The 20,558-nt window shown below is 45.8% G+C and overlaps 1 protein-coding gene, 1 long non-coding RNA gene, 1 other non-coding gene and 1 pseudogene across 6 annotated transcripts in view; 1 reads left to right on the top strand and 3 right to left on the bottom strand.

The window, feature by feature from the left end:
- Positions 1–2,916: 2,916 nt before the first annotated feature.
- Positions 2,917–2,990, bottom strand: TRNAI-AAU. Its single transcript has one exon. It is a non-coding gene; the product is annotated as a tRNA-Ile (tRNA).
- A 2,458-nt stretch (positions 2,991–5,448) lies between these two features.
- LOC122469565 lies at positions 5,449–13,256 on the bottom strand. The gene is made up of 3 exons (XR_006293533.1): positions 13,056–13,256; positions 6,278–6,442; positions 5,449–5,890 (listed from the first exon to the last, which is right to left on the bottom strand). It is a non-coding gene; the product is annotated as an uncharacterized LOC122469565 (long non-coding RNA).
- Positions 11,573–12,385, bottom strand: LOC122469564 (annotated as a pseudogene).
- Positions 13,257–13,349: 93 nt separating the features above from the next.
- The window catches only part of MOK (MOK protein kinase), a 69,816-nt gene continuing 62,607 nt past the window's right edge, over positions 13,350–20,558 (top strand). For all 4 annotated transcript variants that reach the window (XR_006293526.1, XR_006293525.1, XR_006293524.1 and 1 more), the window contains exon 1: positions 13,350–13,588. Coding sequence is in view for 1 of the 4 variants with exons in the window: in XM_043557053.1 (XP_043412988.1) it covers positions 13,582–13,588 (7 nt within the window). In the remaining 3 variants the exon portion in view is untranslated. The remainder of the gene's footprint in view (positions 13,589–20,558) is intronic.

The raw sequence follows: 20,558 nt of genomic DNA, 5'->3' as shown, positions 1-20,558 counted from the left end.
ACGTCATGTGCACTAGAGTGCATTAGTCCCACGTTCTGCTTAATATAGATCCAGCAGGGGATCCAAAGTGTGCTCCCCTTTTTTAAAATAATGAGTTTTATTTTATTTATTTTTAAATGTTTATTTATTTTGAGACAGAAAGAGGGCGCGGGCGGGGGAGGGGCAGAGAGAGGGGGAGAGACGATCCCAAGCAGGCTCTGGGCTGTCAGCGTGAAGAACCAGAGGCAGGGCTCAATCTCCTGAATCCTGAGATCGTGACCTGAGCGGATAACGACTGAGCCACCCAGGCGCCCGTATTTTATTTTTTTAAATAGGCTCCACACCCAACCTGGGGCTTGACCTCACCGCCCGAAGATCAAGAGTCGCAGCTCCACCACCCGAGGCAGCCAGGCGCCCCTGAGGTGCGCATTTGTAACAAATGTGCGCCCTCAATTGTTCCCAGGTCGATACATCCACCCATACTGGATGCACCTTAGGGGCCAAGATGATGTATTACACAGTGCTCAGCACAAGCGCCAGCTCAGATCAGGGAATGAATGATGCATGGATGAATGTGACCGAAGGAAGGAAGGAAGGAAGGAAGGAAGGAAGGAAGGAAGGAAGGAAGGAAGGACCTCCCCACCCCCACACTTCAGTCCCAGCCATCATAGCTCTACCACTCCCTCTTCTTCAGCCCAACCTTTCCATTCCCCCTCCTCTTCACTCTACTGGCTCTGTGCATCCTTCCCATCCAGTCTTGTAGCTGCTCGTGTATGTGTGTTTCTCAGCTCCCCTCCCCAGAGAGGACAGTAGGGCCATTGGTCAACAGTTATTAAGCATCTGCTGGGTAAGTCACCGTGCTTGCCTTGGGACCGTCCTGCCCTCTGCATACAGTCCAGGCAGCAGCAGGAGGAGGAGGAAACTGGCGTTTACGGTATAATATGATGAGTGCCTTGATGCCCATAAAAGGGGGGAGCCTGGGGAGCCAGGCTGATGTCCGCGAAGGTTCTGGTAGACTTTCTGATCATTTTTCTCTCCACGCGGTCATCATCATCATAGTCAATACTCACGCTGGATTCACTAAGCTCCCAACAGTGTTCTAACAATTCATTAATAGCCTCACTAAGGAGTGGCCAGAGGAGAGATCAAATTTGTGGAATTTGTTTCAATTCCTTAATCCTTCTTTCTTTAACTTTGAAATAAGACCTTCTCGTTCTCACATCCTCAGATGTCAGAAAGGTCCTCTCTGACCCCTAAGCCAAGAACTGCCCTCTTCATTTAGAACAGAGTACTCCATTTCATCATGTTTTTGAGCCTGTTGGGGGAGAGGAGATTTTTCTTCTATGCTCTTAGGTTCAGTCCTTAGGGGCCTGTGAATTAAGGTGACAAAAGACGGATTAACAAAAGAAAAGACAAAATTTAATCATGCATTTTTATTAATGTACCTACGGAATTCACATAAAAATGTGACTCATAGAGAAAGTTAGACGTGGGACCTATATACCATCTTAATAGGAGAAGAGAAGCGGGGGAAGGGCACTCGTGGAAAAACGAATGCCTTTTAAGAAAGATAAATGGACCCTTACCAGAGTAGATGGGAGATATGACAGCTTTGTGACAATGCCTGTATGGGTGTGATTCCAACTGCTCTCCTGTGACAAGAATCCACCTTTCCTGATCGGTCCCAGGGAAGGGAATTTATGACAAATGAATCCTTCTGAATTTTTTGGGAAGGCTCTACTTTTAGGCAGATAAGACTTTTCAGTTCAAATGCCTCCTGCTCAAAATAATTTTTATGCCACACAGGTGTATTCTGGACCCCTTCCAGCCTTGTTTGGGACAGTGTGCTGCTCTGAGGACAGCAATCTCAGCTGGCTCCTCTTCTGCCAGGTCCCTGCATCTAACAAGGTACCCAACACAGATATCCAAGGTGTGACGTCCAAACGGTCTATACTCAGTGTCAAGAGCCCCAGGTTCTCCTTCCTCTTTGGAAGAACAAGGGTCCCATCGCTGGCATTTAATGAGTGGTTTCACTACACACTGAGCACTTGCCAAGGGCTTTATGACTCTGGTCTACGGACTTGAGCTGTTACTGAGTTATACCAGAGCTTAAACACATATGTGAGAAAAAGAGTGAATGTTTAGCAGATGTTCTCATTGGATACTTTTCAAACATGGCTAGAGCTCCTACTAGACCCTGATATAAGATGGCATTAGCCCTAAAATAACTGGCTTTTGTGTTAAACCACACATGCCTGAATACTCGCGGAGACTTGAACCACAAGTGAGAAATTCACCCGGTTGCCTTCTGGCTGCAAATGGCAGAACCAAGAGGAAAAAATATGGAGCCTAAGAGCTCTCTGAAAAGGAAGAAAGTAGCAAGAGAAGGTTTCCAGATGCTTCCACAACTGTGTCTCACTAAAGACATGACAGGTGTTGGCTGGTCATTGGCTCCATGGGGGTTGGGGATTGTGTCTTCTACTGTTCTGCTTCTAGAATGGTGAAGGACCTGCAGTAGGAAGGCGCTCCCTAAGCATTTGTGGAATGAATTAAGTCCAGACCCCGATTTTCAATTCTAAGAACTCCATGAAAATCGGGGACTCCACCGACAGTCCTCAGAAGCTCTGCATTAGGAAACAACTGGCAGCGGCATCTGAGAGCATCCTAAACAAACAAACAAACAAACAAACAAACCAAGGACAGCTGCTGGTGCGCACAGCGGGCGGGGACTTGGAGGGACGAACTTGCGCGGGATCCTGCCCCTTTCTCCCCAGTGGCTGCCTGAGCCAACTTCGGTGCCGAATCCAGAACGATTCTGCGGCTCTTCGCTCACAGCCCTGGAAAGCCATGTTTAAACAAACAAAAAATAATAATAACAATAAATAAAATGAAGTAAAAAAGAAAAGGGGGGGGAAGCGGAGAAAAAGCTCCTCTTTGTGGCCCGTACGGGGATCGAACCCGCGACCTTGGCGTTATTAGCACCACGCTCTAACCAACTGAGCTAACCGGCCACTTGGCGTTTGGGCGCCTCCGTCAAATCTATGAGGTTTCTACGCCTGCGCGGGGCCGCCGGCGGACTTCGAGCCTTCAACTCTCTCTGCAACTGTCGTCATTCCCGCTGTCATCCCTATTGGCCAGAAGAAAACACAGAGCCTCTTTAAAGAGAATAAAGTGGCTCCTTACCACGAATCGAAGGTTTTCACGGGGGGAATGCAAATTATACATGGGATGCTTGGCTCAGGGGTAGGATTTTCAAACACTGCAACTCAATGCTTTTTTTATGTATCTCGAGAATCCTTCCGGCGTGGAAACTTCGTGTATCAAGAGCTTTGGTGTGGCTAAATAAAGCTTAGAGAATGCAGAAAACCAGACAGAGAACAAAAGAACCACCGAATCCCCACCGCCCCAAAACAACGGCAGCGTTGGTCGGTATCGTTCCTGACAATCCTTTTTCACTGCACTGGCTTATTTAAAAGTATATATTTGGCATTCAGTTCGACCTTGTTAAAAAAGAATATGATCTTTTATCTTACTTTTTTGTACTTAATATTCTATCATTATCATACCCCTAAGCAATTGCAAATGCCATTTTTAAATGTTTCCTTAGGTGGATACGCCATTGTTCCCCCCCCACGCCCCCCGCCCTTTTTTCGATGTCTGGCAAATGTCTTCATTTTGCCCTCTCTTGTTAACTAGCACATGATTAAATCATGAAGCAGTTGCTGGGTGGGCAACCGGTAGTACCCACTCCAAAGGGTTAGTGTCTGAAAAGATACTGTCCCCCGGGGCGCTTTTTGGTCTCTGAGTCCCTGACCTCCTGTGCTCTGGGAATAGGAGAAGGGAGCCCCAGCTTTTCACATTGTCCCTCTGGTCCGATTACTCAAAAAAAAAAAAAAAAAAAAAAGGCGGATTATCATCAACGTCCCTTCTTGCAAACAGCGGAAGCCCAGTCTAGCTGATCTTAACAGAACAGATGTTATTAAAAGGGAGGTGTTGAGTCAGGTTTAGTCAACACCTACTCATTAAGCCTGGCAGTGCCCTAACCACAGGGAATCAGCTGTGAGCCAAGCAGACCTGATCCTGTCCTCACCAAGCCCACAGTTTAGCAAAGACAGGTGCTAAGTTAGTATGGGTGGAGACACTTAGGCATCACGCTGAGTGTAGGTAAACAGTGCCGGGGGTGGAAGTTTGGGGCAGGTTTTTGAAGACTGGGAAACTTGACTGCATTCTGAAGGCCAAGGATGGGCAAGCATAGGCCCAAACAGGTAGAGCGCTCCGGGCAAAGTGAAGTGTCTGCAACCCTGTCCATTTTGCTTGTCGCTGAATGTCCCGCGCCTAGCACACTCTCTGGAATAATAGGAGTGTAATTAATAGGAGTCAGGGGCGCCTGGCTGGCTCAGTCAGGAGGGCATGTGACTCTTGATCTTGGGGTCATGAGCTTGAGCCCTGCATGCGGGGTAGATTATACTTAAATAATAATAATAAATAGGAGTCAGATGAATGAATGAGCTAATTGCAAAATCACATTTTAAAACATATCAGATCAAGTACTTTCTCTGTTCAAACCCTCCCCTCCTGGCTCAGCCCTGCTCGGGCTGCCAGATTTAGCAGCCCTAAATAATTTAGTGTATGTCCCAGACAATATGTAGTTGTTTATCTCCATAAACACCTTAAGTTCACCTTTAACTGCCCATCCTGTGCCTACGTGGCAACCCCACACGCAGAATAACACCCATCCGAAAGACCCCGACCTAACCTGCTCCCCTTCCCGGTGCCCCCTGACACAGCCCCATCACCCTCCTTCCTGGATCTTGCTCACCAGGCCACGCTCCTGCCCTGGGGCTTCTACACTTCTGTTCCCTCTTCCTGGACCCTCTTCCCCCAGACACTGCCAAGGCTCTCTCCCTCGTGTCCTCATGTCTATGCGTAAATGTCACATATTCAGCGAGGCTTCCCTGACCCCCCTGTTTAAAATCGCAACCCTCATTCAGAATTCCCTGCTTTTTCCTGCTTCATATTTCGTCCGGAGCTTTCTTAATTTCGTGACTGCAGGAGGGCAGCAACTTGTATTTTGCACCTGCAGCACCTAGAAGTGACTGGCACATAGTAGATGGTCGATCCAGGTTTGTCGAAGTTGACAGATCATCCCTTAGAGGTCTAGCCCTGACACAAGCCAGGCAGAATTGAGGGCTCGTTTCCTGAGAGGGAGGGCTCCAATACCCCCGGGGCAGAGGGAGCCGGCGTGCCCACGGTGGGGGAGACGCAGTGACTGAACGCAGACGGTAGGGGGCACCCGAGACCTAGGCGTCCGCTGAGCACCTGGCCGCCAGCGCGCCTCCTACCCCGGGTGTGTGCGGACTCTGGATGTCTCCTGCCAATTCGGACTCCATCTTACAGTTCCTGCAAGACAAACAGGTCCTAGTTTTGATTCTTTGAGTTAGGAAAATGCAGACTCATACATGACCAGCACCAGGTGATGCTGGGTTATTATTCAGGTTTTTCAGTGTCTGAGGGGTGCTTTTGTGCATGCAGCTTGGATTCTAAATAGTCCATTTGCTTTAAACCCAACTGGTAAAATTCGTCATTGTTTATAAATTGGAAACTTCGGTATGAACATAAAGACATACTGTATTCGTTTCCCAGGGTTGCATCAATAAAACACAAACTGGATGACTTAAGAGAAACGTATTCTCTCAAGTTCTGGAAGCCAGAAGTCCAAGACCAAGGTGTCCTCAGTGTTGGTTCCTTCCAAGGGCTCTGAGGAAGAATCTGTTCCGTGCCTCTCTCTCCTCTCTCTCCCAGCTTCTGGTGGTTTGTTAGCAATCTTCGGTGTTCTTTTGCTCGTGGAAACCACACTCTGATCTTGGCCTCCATCACCACATTCGTGGATCTCAAGTTCCCGGAAGAGTGCCTGGTGCAAGGTCAATTTGTTGAATTAACGTTAAATTCATTGTGTGTTAAGTTCATTCTGTTAGACCTTTTGATTCAGAAACATGCCCTTCCATTCTTTTTTTTAAAATGTTTATTATTTGAGAGAGAGAGAGAGAGAGAGAGAGAGAGAGCACGAGTGGGGGAGGGGCAGAGAGAGAGGGAGACAGAATCCGAAGCAGGCTCCAGGCTCCGAGCTGTCAGCACAGAGCCCGACACGGGGCTTGAACTCACAGACTGTGAGGTCATGACCTGAGCTGAAGTCGGCTGCCCAACCGACTGAGCCACCCAGGTGCCCCATGCCCTTCCATTCTTGGCAACATTTCAGAGGAAGAATGTTTCCAAGGGAGATTTGATAATTTCCTCTTACCTTTTTCTGGAACACCATTCTTCAGAGGTCAAAACTTCGGGGTTGAATCTCTAACTTTCTTCTCTTTTCTTTGGTCCAGGCCTAGGTCTCTTGTCTATTTCCTGAACAATTTCCTTGAACTGTCTTCCAACCTTCTTTTTATAGTTTTTATTTTGACTTGGAGCCCTGGAGCACACAGACAAGGACAGAGCAAAACACTTTGAATGTTGAAGCTGAATTCTTGCCAATCAATTCTGGAAAAAAAGAAAGCAAGCAAGCAGGGGCGGGGTGGGGAGGCAGGAATAAAATGCTTCATTGTACAATATGTACTATGTCAAAACTGTTAGACAACACAAAGGAAAAATAGACAAACATAAGGATTTTTCAGATGTTGCTTCTAATTTGCTACAACAAATTAGTTGGTTCCAGAGACTTTTTAAAAATGTCCTTTCTTAAAGCATGTACATTAATTGCAAAGCTTTAAAAAAGGTCTCTTTTAGATGCAAGGGAGCTGTAGAAGCACAGGGAGTTGGAAGTTACAGATCTGGGTCTGAGCCCAGGATGGCCACTGGCGAGTGGGTGACTTTGGCAAAGGTCTCTCTGGGTCTCCACCAACAGGCCACCTGGGTTTCTACAACCTCATCAGGCTACCTGCTTAATTCCTCCCCATCAACGGTTAAAGTTTGTCCTGGATGTTCAACAATCATTGAAAATCAGGCTCGCCCTTGTCAGAAAAGGAGTGACAGTAGGTGACAGTGGATGATGCCTTTTGATTAGTCAACATTTACTGAGCATGTGGGCAAAAATCAAGCAGTATTGTATAGTGTCACAGACATCTGACTTCATCTGCACAACCGCCCTTTGGAGCGGGTACTTTTAACCCCATGCTACAGAAATGAGAAAACGGTGGTCCAGTGATTGGACTGGGGTTCCCTGGTGTGATTTTCCTCTCTATGACTTTAAGGGCTGAATTTTACTTCTTTCCGTTCTCCTCTTAGGAAACCTCTTCTTAAGCTTTATAAGATATCTGGTGTTCCAAATGCCTTCTTCTCAGAGATGTGCATAGACTCTCTGAGTCGGAAGTTTATCTATTTTTGTGTTCACATCACACATTACACCGTGACCTTATTTATGGTGCTTGGTTAGTTACCATTCTTCGTGTTAATTTGAGTGGCCAATATTCTTGTGCTCTTTATTTCATATCCCTGTTAGCTTCGTTTCCTCTGAGATATATTTATTATTTTCTAAAATGAATCTAATTTCTAATATCTTCAGGTGGATTTGCATCTGCCCACCTTACCAGTGTTAACACATTGGACATTTCCATCATCTCTAATTTTTCTAACTTCTGCCTATTTCCTGGTTGGAACACTTATTAAGATGCTCAGCAGAAGAACACATATCTTTTATTAAAATTTTTTTTTAATTTTTAATGTTTATTTTTGAGAGAGAAAGAAAGAGAGAGAGAGAGAGAGACACCGGGTGTGGGGGGGTGGCAGAGAGAGGGAGACACATTATCCGAAGCAGGCTTCAGGCTCTGAGCTGTCAACACAGAGCCTGATGTGGGGCTCAAACCCACAAACCGGGAGATCATGACCTGAGCCATAGTCAGACGCTTAACCGACTGAGCCCGCCAGGCGCCCCAGGGCACATAACTTTTAAACACAGCCTCATGGCTGAATCTCTTGACATTGGAAAATAGGGAAAAGCTAATGCCAGGATACGGGCTGAACTGTGCAAGGAACAGTTTTAGAATGAACCAAAAAGCTCCAGTGGCTGTCATTAGGTAGTGTTCGAGCAGTTTCCAAGGTGGAGCTCTAAGGTACAGGGTGGTTCCATTTTGCAAGCATCCTTTGAGTATGTCGTAGAGCCTGGCTGCTGTCTCTGTGTGCTGGACAGGTGAAGGGCTCGTGACCCATTGTTTCTTAGCGGTCAATTCTTCTCCTTGTCATTTAGGGCACGAGTGGTCCAGGGAAGCAGGTGACCAGGCCACACAGACATAAACCAAGAAGACCGACGCCCAGGTGTGGTGTTTGAGAATGTTTCAATAGGGAGACATGGGTCCACAGCAATTGCTTTTTTTGAAGTAGCGTTTCCTAGTCTGTTTAGAATTTAAAAAGAGCGAGGAATTATCTAGGCCAGTGGTTCTCAAACTATGGTCACTGGTGCAGCAGCAGCATCACCTGGGATCCTGTTAGAGATGCAAATTATTGAGCCCCACCCCAGAATTACAGGCGAGAAATTTTGGGAGCGGGGCGTGGCAACCTGGGTTCAACAAATCACAATCACCCGAAGGCAGGTGATTTTGGGTGCCGCTAAAGCTTAAGAACCACTGCTCTAGGCAAAACCTTTCACAAGTCCCCCTTCTGTAAACTTCCTGCTAAGGTACCCCATTTGTGTCCTTTGATCTTTCATTCTGGAGGCCCTTTCCCTCCTCTCCCGGGCGTTCACACACCAGGTGCAGGCTGCATGCCAGGGTGGTGGGCTGGACCAGCTGGTGAGGGTTGAAGTCCAGCCGCCCCTGCGTGCCTGGGTAAGCACACTGGTCTTTACAGTGTCACTACCCGGAGCCACTTGTCCATGATGAAAATGAGCAGAAGATCCCGCGGCCATGGCAATCAGAAACAATAGGGCTGGGGCTCACCTGCCAAAATGCATTCACCTGTTCATCTATTTAACAGGAACTCAGTGACTATCCGGTAACATCCTTTGCCTGCGGGGAAGATAAAAGGTGGGCGGCCCAAGGAGCTTAGAACCTAAGGGGCAGAAGAAGCATACGAAAAGAGGGGCGCCTGGGTGGCTCAGCTGCTTAAGTGTCTGCCTTTGGCTCAGGTCATGATCTCCCAGGCTGTGGGTTCAAGCCTTTCGTCGGGTTCTGTGCTGACAGCTCAAAGCCTGGAGCCCACCTCGGATTCTGTGCCTCCCTCTCTCTGCCCCTCCCCTGCTTGCACCTTCTCTCTCTGAAAAAAATAAACATTAAAAAGAAAAAAAAGAAGCGTATGAAAGAGACAGAAAGATAAATGTGACAAAGTCCCAAGATAAAGGGAAAGGCCACAAGGAGACAGGGAGAGATCAAATCCCAGTGCCTACAGGAATTAGATGTGGGTTTTCAGAGCTAACAAAGATAGCACCATTAACAGCAGCACCAGCAAAAAGCACCCTTCGTGGTTTTTTCAATTTATTTTGAGATAAAATTCACATACCATTCTTTTTTTAAAGTGTATTTATTTGAGAGAGACAGAGAGAGCATGAGCAGGGGAGGGGCGGACACAGAGAATCCCAAGCAGAATCGAGAATCCCCTCGACATCAGCACAGAGCCCAAGGTGAGGCTCAGCCCCACAAACCGTGAGATCACGAGCTGACCTGAGATCAAGAGTCCGATGCTCAACTGACTGAAGCACCCAGGTGCCCCCACCTATCATTCTTAACCATTTAATATGTACAATTCAGTAATTATTACAACGTTGTGCAACCATCACCACAGTCGAACTCCAGAACATTGTCATCACCACAGAAAGAAACCCTGTCTCCATGAGCAGTCCTTCCCCTCTCCCTCCCCCAGCCCTCGGGCAACCACTAATCTACTTTCTGTCTCTACGGGCTTTGCCTATTCTGGACGTTTCCGATAAATGGAATCATACAATACACACGTGGCTTTTAGTGTGTGGCTTCTTTCACTTAGCATCATGTGGCTGCTTAACGGGAGCAGGGCTTCCTTCTGGGGTGATGAGGCTATTTCCGAACTAGATAGAGGTGATGGTTGCACAACACCGTGAGTGTACTAAATGTCGCACCTTAAAGCGGTTAATTCTATGTCATGTGAACTTGACTCGGCTTTTTAAAAAGAAGTTAAAGGGGCGCCTGGGTGGCTCAGTCGGTTAAGCGTCCGACTTCAGCTCAGGTCACGATCTCACGGTCCGTGAGTTCGAGCCCCGCGTCGGGCTCTGGGCTGATGGCTCAGAGCCTGGAGCCTGCTTCTGATTCTGTGTCTCCCTCTCTCTCTGACCCTCCCCCGTTCATGCTCTGTCTCTCTCTGTCTCAAAAATAAATAAACGTTAAAAAAAAAATTAAAAAAAAAAAAAGAAGTTAAAGATTTCAGAGTAGATGCCCTTGACCCCAAAGCTCCACTTTAGGACTTTCTCCTCTGGGTACACATGGACATATAGGAAATTATGTATTTACAGGGTTGATCACTGCAGCAGTGTTTGAAAGATGGGGCTAATAATAATATATTAATGTAAATTATAATTTTGTTAATTAAATACATGTCAAGTATATTTAAAACGTTATTTGAGGAAGAAGAAATAACTTTCTAAACCAAAATGATTTCAGGCCCAAAGATGTGAAAGGAAGATAGGATGGGCAAAGGTGTGGGCCTGAAGATTTCAGGTGGGGGGAGATTGTGTATGGGGTGAGAAATGTGGATTTATCTTACAAATGACAGGCACCTGTAGAGACTTGGTCAGCCTAGGGCTGGAAGGAGGCTGGAACCCGCGAAAGGTAAGGTGGGTAGAAAAAGGAGCAGGGAGGGGCGCCTGGGTGGCGCAGTCGGTTAAGCGTCCGACTTCAGCCAGGTCACGATCTTGCGGTCCGTGAGTTCGAGCCCCGCGTCAGGCTCTGGGCTGATGGCTCAGAGCCTGGAGCCTGTTTCCGATTCTGTGTCTCCCTCTCTCTCTGCCCCTCCCCCGTTCATGCTCTGTCTCTCTCTGTCCCAAAAATAAATAAAAACATTAAAAAAAAAAAAAAAGAAAAAGGAGCAGGGGTGTGCAGGAAACTGAGGTGTCTTGCGGGGCGGGGAGGAAGAGAATATTGAGGGTAGAGTGCACCCGGGCAGGTGGTTTGCCCCCTGCTGAGGTGGGATCCAGAGGGCAGGGGGCAGGTGAAAGTGGCCTAGGCCAACAGTGGAAGCATTCGGGGCTCATGTGCAGTGGCTTAGAGAGGAGAAAGCTGCCAGCCAATGGAGAAGAGATTATGTCCTCAGGGGAGGACAGCAGAAAAGGATTGGGAACCATACAGAAGTTAAAAATTGCACATTGTTATGTATTGATCTTTTCCTGAGTGGCTTCTTTTTTTTTTTTTCTATTGTAACAGTGTGTGTTTTTGTTTTTGTTTTTAACATTTATTCTTGAGAGACAGAGAGAGAGCACAAGTTGGGGAGGGGCAGAGAGAGAGGGGGACACAGAATCCGAAGCAGGCTCCAGGCTCTGAGCTGTCAGCACAGAGCCCGATGCAGGGCTTGAACGCACAAACTGTGAGATCATGACCTCAGCCAAAGTCGGAGGCTTAACCGACTGAGCCACCCAGGCGCCCCCATAACAGTTTTTATTAAATGTCGTATATAAGATTACTTTGTTCCTGTGTCTTTTTCATTGTTTCTTCCTTATATCTGCCCCTTTCCTTTCCAACTTGGTGAGACGTGGCTTTGCATTCAAGGGTATTTTTGGGTCTTTGTCCAGTTTCAGTCTAGTGATGACCACCTCGCTGGGTGGATGCCCACGTGGACAGTCGTGCCATTTGCCTTCTCTCGCTGTACTCGTTCAGTGTAGATGACGTGAATTTCTTCCTGTAAGCCTGGACGACTTTGCCAATTTGCCGACCTTTGTCGTGTCCTCACCCAACCTGTACTTCATCATCCTTCCGGATGGGCATGGATCCAAGGTAGTACTTCTGTCTCAGCTCTTTGGAAAGAGGGGAAGACATAAATTTCCTGCGAATGTGGGAAGGTGCACTGAAATGCCGGGTATGGTTCTTGCTCCGGTCAGAAGTCACGAACGGATTGAACTTCATTTTGGTTGCAGTCGGCAGGCCGCCGTTCCAGCGATGGTAGCAAAGGGGAAGAGATGAATGGCTTCTTAATCTTTGTAGACATCCTGTGTCCATGCAAGTGTGGGGGGCGGGGGAGGGAATTCAGGTATAGATCTTTCTGTGTTGGCACAGTATTTTTGGAGAATTATTTCACATCAGTCCACAATTAAATTATCGATGCCTTATGACCTATCAACTCCAACAGAAACAGGCATATGTGTGCTCAAAGATACACACAAGGGTATTTTCTGAAGTATTGTTCGTAATAGTAAAAATAAGAAACATAAATAGGGAAATGGTTAAAAAATGAGAGTATATCCATACTGTGGAATATTGTGCATCAGTTAAAAAAGCACAGGGGAGCTCTCCATGTCCTAACATTAAAAGATGACTACGGTTTATTAAGTGGGGGAAATAAAAGCAAATTATAGAAGGATACCCATGATTTTCAATTGTGGGGAAAGTCTGTCCAAATTCATGCACAGAAATTCCCAAAAGATGCCACTCAACTGTTGCCAGTGGTTACTTCTGGGGAGGATGGGGAGTGAGAAGGATATAAATGCTTGGAAGGGATTATTTCAAATTTTACTTGATATATTTCTGTATTTTGGTTCCCCCCCCCCCAAAGGACACGTTTTACTTCTTCAATTTCAAAAAGTAATTGGAAAACATAGGAATACCTGACCTAAGGGAGTAGTTGTGGGGATGAAAAAAGCAAATACATGACAATGAGCTTCATAAAGCGCTACACCGGTACACACAGTTGTTATTTTTAGCGCACTGTGAGTTTCCGGAGGGCTAGTCACCTTTCGGTTATCAAGTCACCCTATTTGCACAGAGTTTATTCACATATTCATTCCTTCAACTTTACACTGCAATATAAGTGTCAGGAAGTCAGGGACCCTGTCCACACTGCCCTCCTTTATAATCCCAAAGCCTGCAACAGTACCCTGGGCTCAATAAACGCTTGCTGAATTAAAAAGAGAAACTTACAAATGAACCTCTGTGTTCCAGACTAGATAGCAGATGATCAAGCGCAGGATGAGACGGCAAGGAACAGGTATCAACTGACAGTTATTTAGCGCGTCCCCAGCCCAGTTCCAGCAATAGGTATCACATGGCTAAATTCTCAGGCAGGCTGGGAATAGCGATCCCGGAAGGTCGCCTACACTCAGAGGCGGAGAATTGCTTACCAAAAGCGGCGAGGGAGGTTGCTTAGCAACCAGACTAAGGAGGCGGGCCGCACTGCGCACGCGTACACTTTGGACCGACCCATGCGGACGTGGTGTTTTGCGCACGCGCGGGAGGCGGCCTCGGGGCGTCCGGGGCCTGATGGTTGCTAGGGTGACAGCGATACAACATGGCGGCCGGATCCTAACGCTCTCTGTCGAGGAGCCAGCGCAGAGGTCCTGGTTCGGGACCCTGCCCCAGAGGAGTGGAAGCCAGGGGGCCTCCCTTTCTGCCCCTTTCTCCTCCGCCCAGTGTCGGCAAGGGCTTGTCGTCGGCTTCCGCATCCAGGATGAAGAGTGAGCGGGGCCGGGGAGGGGCGGGGACGCGAGGGCGAACGGCGGGGGTCGGGGGGTTGGGAGGGCACGAAGGGTCAGGGTCTGGTCACCAGGATGGTGGGTCCACTCGGCAGGCCGGGAAGGCGCAGCGTGTGGGGACCCCGAACCTCCCTGGGCTGTCAGAAGCCGGCGCCCCCGGGGTTCGAGGCGGGCTTGGGGGCGGTGGGGTCTCAGAGCGACCCCAGCCCCAGGGAGGTCCCAGCCCCAGCCCTCCCAGGCATATTTTGGTGTGGAGGTTATGTAACAAGTTTTGAAGGTTTTGTTGTTGTTGCACGCTGGACTGAAACTGGGATTCTTGAACATTCGGCAGTAAGGTAGTGAGCGGTTACTGTGTGGCTTTCTGCCCTTTAATGACATCGGTTTAGGGGAAAATGAGAGGAAAGATGGGCTATTTTATTTTTTGGGTCAAACAGTAGTGTTTTTACTGGAACTATTTTTATAGGGATTTTGAAACAACCTTTTGGGGAAAGTGTTACTGGAAGTTGGGAAATGAAGTGGTCGTCCTAGAAAATGTAACGGTGAAAATTTTACCTATGCTTGGATTTGTGGATTATGAGTAACTGAACTGCAACCAACTTGGATGGGCTTTTTTTTTTTTTTTTACACATTACTGTACAGATCTGTATTTCTGCTAGAGGTATGGAAAAATTCGGACCTCCTTTGCTGTGAAAAGATTTAATTACGTATACTTGCAATGTGAAATTTGCATTGTACCCTAAGTGTCCATTGGTAATTGATTATGGCATAAATTGTGAAACAAAGATATTTAAAATAATTTACCCCATTCATACTTTACAAGACATTCTTATTTTCTTTGGGGCTATTGTTCACAGGTTTTTCTTTTTCATTAATGCACCCAAAGCTGTAGTTAGAACACAAGGCCTACAAAAGGCTTTATTTACATTTTATAGTGTGGACTCATATACACATATTTGTTTCCTTTTTTCCTTCCCAACTATTTACTGTCAGAATTTTGAATCTGTATGAAAGTTGCAAGAAGAATTCATTGACTGTTTATAAATCTATCACCTAAATGCACCATTTTGCCTTTTGTGTGCCTGCTTACTTGCACACTCTAAATTATGTACAGTGTTTATTTCGCTGAGCGTTTTGAGTTAGTGCACATCAGTCCTTTTCACCACTAATAATTCAGCGGGTATCTACTAAGAACAGTGACATTTTACATAATCACAGTACAAACAGCATCTTGGTATATATAGTACTCTTATCCAATATGCAGCCTATATTTCAAATTTTCCCAGTTATCCCAATAACATCCATTATAGGTGTTTTTTATTTTTTCTGGCATCTAATCAAAAAGCACAAATCGCATTTTGTTGTCATATCTCTTTGGCCTCCTTTAAACTGGCACACTGTTCTGCCTTCTGTGTCTTTCATGAGATTTTTTTTAAGAATTCAGGCCATGGATTTTGCAGAATGTCCTTCAATTTGGATTTATCTGATTGTTTCCTCATGATTAGCTTTAGCTTAAATATTTTGGTCAAAAATACGTCAGAGGTGAGGTTGTGTCTCTGTCAGTGTGTCTCCAGTTTTGTTGAAGTTAGGTTTGATCATTTGATCATTCCATTTATTCACTTTGGCCTCTTAGACCTTTCCTGCCCCGGTGCTAGAGGTTACCACTCTTACAGTTTCACGTAAGTCTCTCTATGTCTGTTTATATAAATGTGTACCTGTATATGTAATGTAATCTGTATCAGCATATGTAAATGTGTCCATCCCCCCCTTTTGCTTATTTTTAATAAGAATTTATTCTTTTCAAAGTTATTTATTTTGAGAGAGAGAGAGAGCACGCACACAAGTGGGAAAGGGGGACAGATGATCCAAAGCGGGCTCTGTGCTGACAGCAGAGAGCCTGATGCGGGGCTCAAACTCACGAAGCAAACTGTGAGATCATGACCTGAGCCGGGGGTCAGACACGTAACCAACTGAGACACCCAGGTGCTCCAAGATTTTAGTTTTAAGTAATCTCTATACCCAACGTGGGGCTTGAACTCACAACCCTGAGAACTTACAACCCTGAGTCACAGGCCCTACTGACTGAGCCAGCCAGGTGCCCCCATCCCCCCTTTTTAACGTTAATGCTGGCCTTATATATTGTATACTCTAACAATAAATAACACATATTATACATAAAACATTTTATTTATTTATTTTTTAAAGTTTATTTATTTTTGAGAGAGAGAGAGAGAGAGCGAGCACCGGCAGAGAAAGAGAAGGAAGGAGAGAATCCCAAGCAAGCTTCGCACCATCAGTGCAGAGCCCGACACAGGACTTGAACTCACAAACTGTGAGATCATGACCTGGGCTGAAATCAGGAGTTGGATGCTTAACTGACTGAGCCACGCAGGTGCCCCTCATATAAACATTTTATGTATGTAAATACTTGCATTTTTTAAATGTCCTTTAAACCTTTGGGTGTTTGTTTTTTGTCTTTTTTTTTTTTTTTTTTTTTTTAGTGTAGTGGGTATTATTTGATACGTTCTTTTAAATGGCCATGTTGGTAGTGTTCAATTAGTTGGCTTAGTGTTACATCTTTATTCTTCTACTTTAAAATCCAGTCTGAGTACTGGTGAAACCTGTTGTCACGTGGGTGTACATCCTGATCAATTCAATGCTTGACAAATATGTAACGATGGAGAAAAAAGATTCCAGAACAGGAAGTCACAGAGACAGAGTCATGGAAGTAGAATGAATAGGAGAAGTGAGTAATGGTGAAATTGGACTCCTAGCCTGGGGTCAGAGTGGGGCCAGGAACGCTAGGTCATCATGTTGGTCTTCATTTTATGGTTTTCTACGTGTATTTTCTACCTTGTTTTCTAGGCAAGGCCCACGTGTTTAGGGATGTATTATTGAGCATTCTGGGAAGGTGGCCTTCTTATTGTTTTGCATCATGTGCAGTTGTAGGGAGCAGGGAGTAACACAGGAAAGTTGTTATGAGCATGGGCTTAAGAGCCAGGCAGACATGGCGGTCTCCCGCAGGTTACTGACCTTTCTTTCTTCATTATTCTGGTTATTTGTTGCTTCCTGACAAATCACCCCAACTCGGTGGCTGGCGATACCAACAAACTCATCTCTCGTGGTCCTGTGGGTGGCCTGGGCTCAGCTAGGCGGGCCTCACTTGGGTCCTCTCCTGCAGCCGCAGCTGGATTGTGGCTGGGGCTGGAGTCCTCTCCGAAGTTTGCCACTCTCGTGTCTGGCGGCTGACGCTGGCTGTCCCCTGGGACCTTCCCGTGGCCTGTCAGCCGGAACGCTACCGCCTCCACGTGCCTTGACCTTCCTCGCGGGGTGGCACTTGGGTTCTGAGGATCAGCGTCCCAAGGGTGCGAGGTGGGAGCAGCATGACCTTCTCTGACCTAGCCTCGGGAATGTCATAGCGTCCCCTCCGCATCCGCCAGAGTTGAGCGTAGAGAACGCAGATCGCACCTCTTGATGGAGGAGTGGCATAGGTACGTGCTAAGACGAGCTTGTGGCATGCGCTATCTAGAAGCTCCCACCTTTGGAAAATAAAATCCTCCACACTTAGATGGATAGATTGATGTAGAAGACTTGCATTTTAAGTAATCTCTACACCCCGCGTGGGGCTTGAGTTCACGACCCGGAGATCAAGAGTCGTGCACTCCACCCACTGAGCCAACCAGGCGCTCCTCCACACTCCGTCTAGCCTGGTTAGTATAAACCTGTTTGTGCCTGTTTAGCGTAAGAATACCTATTTTATAGGGTCATTTCAAAGATTAAATGAGATCGGCTGTGTGAAGCTCACAGCGTAGTGTCTGGTAAGTGATAATTATAAGTGAGTTCTTATTTGCTCTCCCGGTGGATGAAAGCAGGGGTGTAGAAGGGGAAAGAATGACAGATCCTTGCTTGGAAGAAATTTACTGTTATCTAACGTAGTGCAAGTGCCCATTTTTTTTTACTGTCTGAACGTTTCAATGGATTATTCAAAACATACCTATAAAAGGAGAAAAAAACCCTATGTGTTCTGAAGGCAGTCACCATTTTCCTATTATATCACAGAGAATTTTTAAAATTATCTGTTGTTATTGCAGACGCTTCGGCTTCGTGTCCCTCATAAATGTATTTTTATAGAACCAAAGTCGCAGGAAACCTCAAATACTCTTGTGTCACTCTCCCTTCCTAGTGCGCCTCTCTAAATAGATGCATCAACTAGGGGCGCCTGGGTGGCTCGGTCGGTTAGGCGTCCGACTTTTGGCTCAGGTCACGATCTCGCGGTCCGTGGGTTCGAGCCCCGCGTCGGGCTCTGTGCTGACAGCTCGGAGCCTGGAGCCTATTTCAGATTCTGTGTCTCCCTCTCTCTGTGACCCTCCCCCGTTCATGCTCTGTCTCTCTCTGTCTCAAAAATAAATAAACGTTAAAATAGATGCATCAACTAGCAACTTTTTATTTTTTCTCTTTAAATTAAAACAAAATTAAGTAAAAGTAATACTGGCTTTGTGATACACCGAAACAGTGAAAGGTTTGAAGTTAGTCTTGGGACCCTCCTCTGCTTGACAGAGTCAGTCCTGGTTAACATTTCCCCAGATGTACTTCCACAAATCTTTGCATATTGTGTGTGTGTGTGTGTGTGTACATATACAGATACATAGGTGTACGTACATAGATGCATGTATCTGTATATGTATGTGTGAATATGTGTGTGTCTCTTAAACAGATGCCTCACACTATATGGGATTGTAGTAAATATGTTTCAGTGTAGCTTTCTAGGATGATTCTTCAATGACGATGTTTGAACATTGTTTTGTTTTGTTTTTTTTTTGTAATTCTTCATGTTTACCAGTGGCATACATTCCTAGCAGTCGACTTACTGGGTTAAAGGCTGCAATTTGAGTGAAAAATTTTTATGGGTTTATGAATAATTTTGTGTCCTTTTGTGTTTTCGTGATGTTCGGTAATTCAGGTCACAGTTTTCTTTACTACACCAAGTAATTAATTGGGTACAGCCCTCTTCCTTGATTCCTGACCTTGTTTTAGTAATTTGGCTTGAGTTACTTAATCTCTCAAAGAGAGTGGAAATTAGAAGCCGAACCCCCTTCCTTCCAACTCTAGTTGAGAGTTGTGCTCCGTAATTAACCTTCCCCAATTATTTTCATCCCTCCACTGGCGAAGCCCCATAGCTGATGCCTATCACCTGCCTTGATTAAGATCTTTAGAAGCAGTGCTTAAAATACAAATGTTTGGATTTGAGCATGATGAGTGTCCCTTTTCACAAAAAGTGAATTTGACCTCCACTTTCATGCGTTAAATAGGCTTAAATTCCACTTAAACAAACAAGACTTGGTTTAATAAAAATGAATAGAATCTTAATTAATGCCAACAGCCTCATCTACCTTCCTCTTTCTGCCCTTTCAGGCAGCTATATCAGGTAATTCCTCTTTGTCCTTGAGGCCGGGTGGTTTTGGGGTTTTTTTGGTGACTGTTTATTTTGTCTATTCCCCTTAATGTGGGGCAGGATTTTTTGGGTTTTTTTGTTTTTTTTCCTAGCACAGCCCGGTGTTGGGCTTTGTGTATTCTTAATGTCCCTCATCTAAATTAAAGGCCTGTGAAAATACGCCAGATCCTGCTGGAGAGAATAGGAAGATACGTTTCCTAGGTTTTCTTTCTTTTTTTTTTTTTTCCATAAAGGTGGTTCTCTTTTTTCTCTCCTCTGCGTTTCATTCTTGATTTACACCCAGCCTTTCTATTGAAGGGGTCGTGGGGGAAATAAGTGACCTTTTATCCCCCATGGCCATCTCCGGAGCCTGGATTCTGCTTATCACCTGCTCATCGTGATGGGCTGGAGCCGGCTTGGGATGTTGGCACACGTTCCGAGTTTGTACTTAAGCCACTTTCAAGCAAACAGTTGACTGGTTTTGTTCTGTTCTGTTCTGTTTTAAGTAAGTCTATTTAACCTGTCCGTGATGAAATACAAACTGGAGTTTATCGTGTAAAACTTCCCTTCCCTTCTCAAATCGAATACCTCAGGCCACAGCCTGACTTTAAAGTCACTGGTTTTCTTCCTCCCTCCCGGAAGCTTCCCGTCTGTCTCCCTTTAAACTGCTACCGTAGTCTCAAGACAGTTCGTTTTGAGCTCGTGTTTCTTTTGGCGGTTAGCCGAGTTCCCTGATTTCTGAAAGTTCTCGAGAATGCCCATGCCCGTACACACTTAAAGAAATATGTATTCACTGTGAACATTGAAAAATATAGAAAAGAATAATGAGGAGGATTAAAGTCATCACTGATCCCACCCAGACACAGGTGCTTTAAAATATTTGACATATTTATATCCGTTCTTTTTCTTGCATGTATATGTATTTGCACGATGGTTACCATCCTTTCTTCACTTGACACTAAATTATGCCTGAACATTTCCCTATATCATTAAATGTTAGTTGAAAGCATCATTTCTTTTAATGGTTATTTTTGAGAGAGAGAGCATAAGCGGGGGAGGGGCAGAGAGAGAGAGAGGGAGACAGAATCAGAAGCAGGCTCCAGGCTCTGAGGGGTCAGCGCAGAGCCCGACGCGGGGCTCGAACTCATGACCTGAGAGATCATCACCTGAGCCAGAGTCAAATGCTTAGCTAACTGAGCCACCCAGGCAACCCCAAAGCATCATTTCAGCTTGCGGCTGAAAGTATTATTAGATCATTCCTTGATATTAGATATTTAAGTTTTTAGCATTCTTACTGGTGTGGCACCATGAAGAACATCTCTGTCTATAAATTTTGTGTCTCTGTTGGTACCTTGGGGTAGAATCTGGAAGTGGAATTGCTGAGCCAAAGGATATGGGCTCTTTTCTTTCTAATATCTCTTTCCTACTTAAACAAGTAATTTGTGTTTACTGCAGGATATTCACACATACGGAATGATTCCTCAGAAAGTGAGAGTCTGCCACATACCCTTTCCCCAGGAAGCC

Source organism: Prionailurus bengalensis, chromosome B3 (assembly GCF_016509475.1).
Source record: "Prionailurus bengalensis isolate Pbe53 chromosome B3, Fcat_Pben_1.1_paternal_pri, whole genome shotgun sequence".
NCBI classification, from domain to species: domain Eukaryota; kingdom Metazoa; phylum Chordata; class Mammalia; order Carnivora; family Felidae; genus Prionailurus; species Prionailurus bengalensis.
This window is presented reverse-complemented; position numbering and strand designations above follow the sequence as displayed.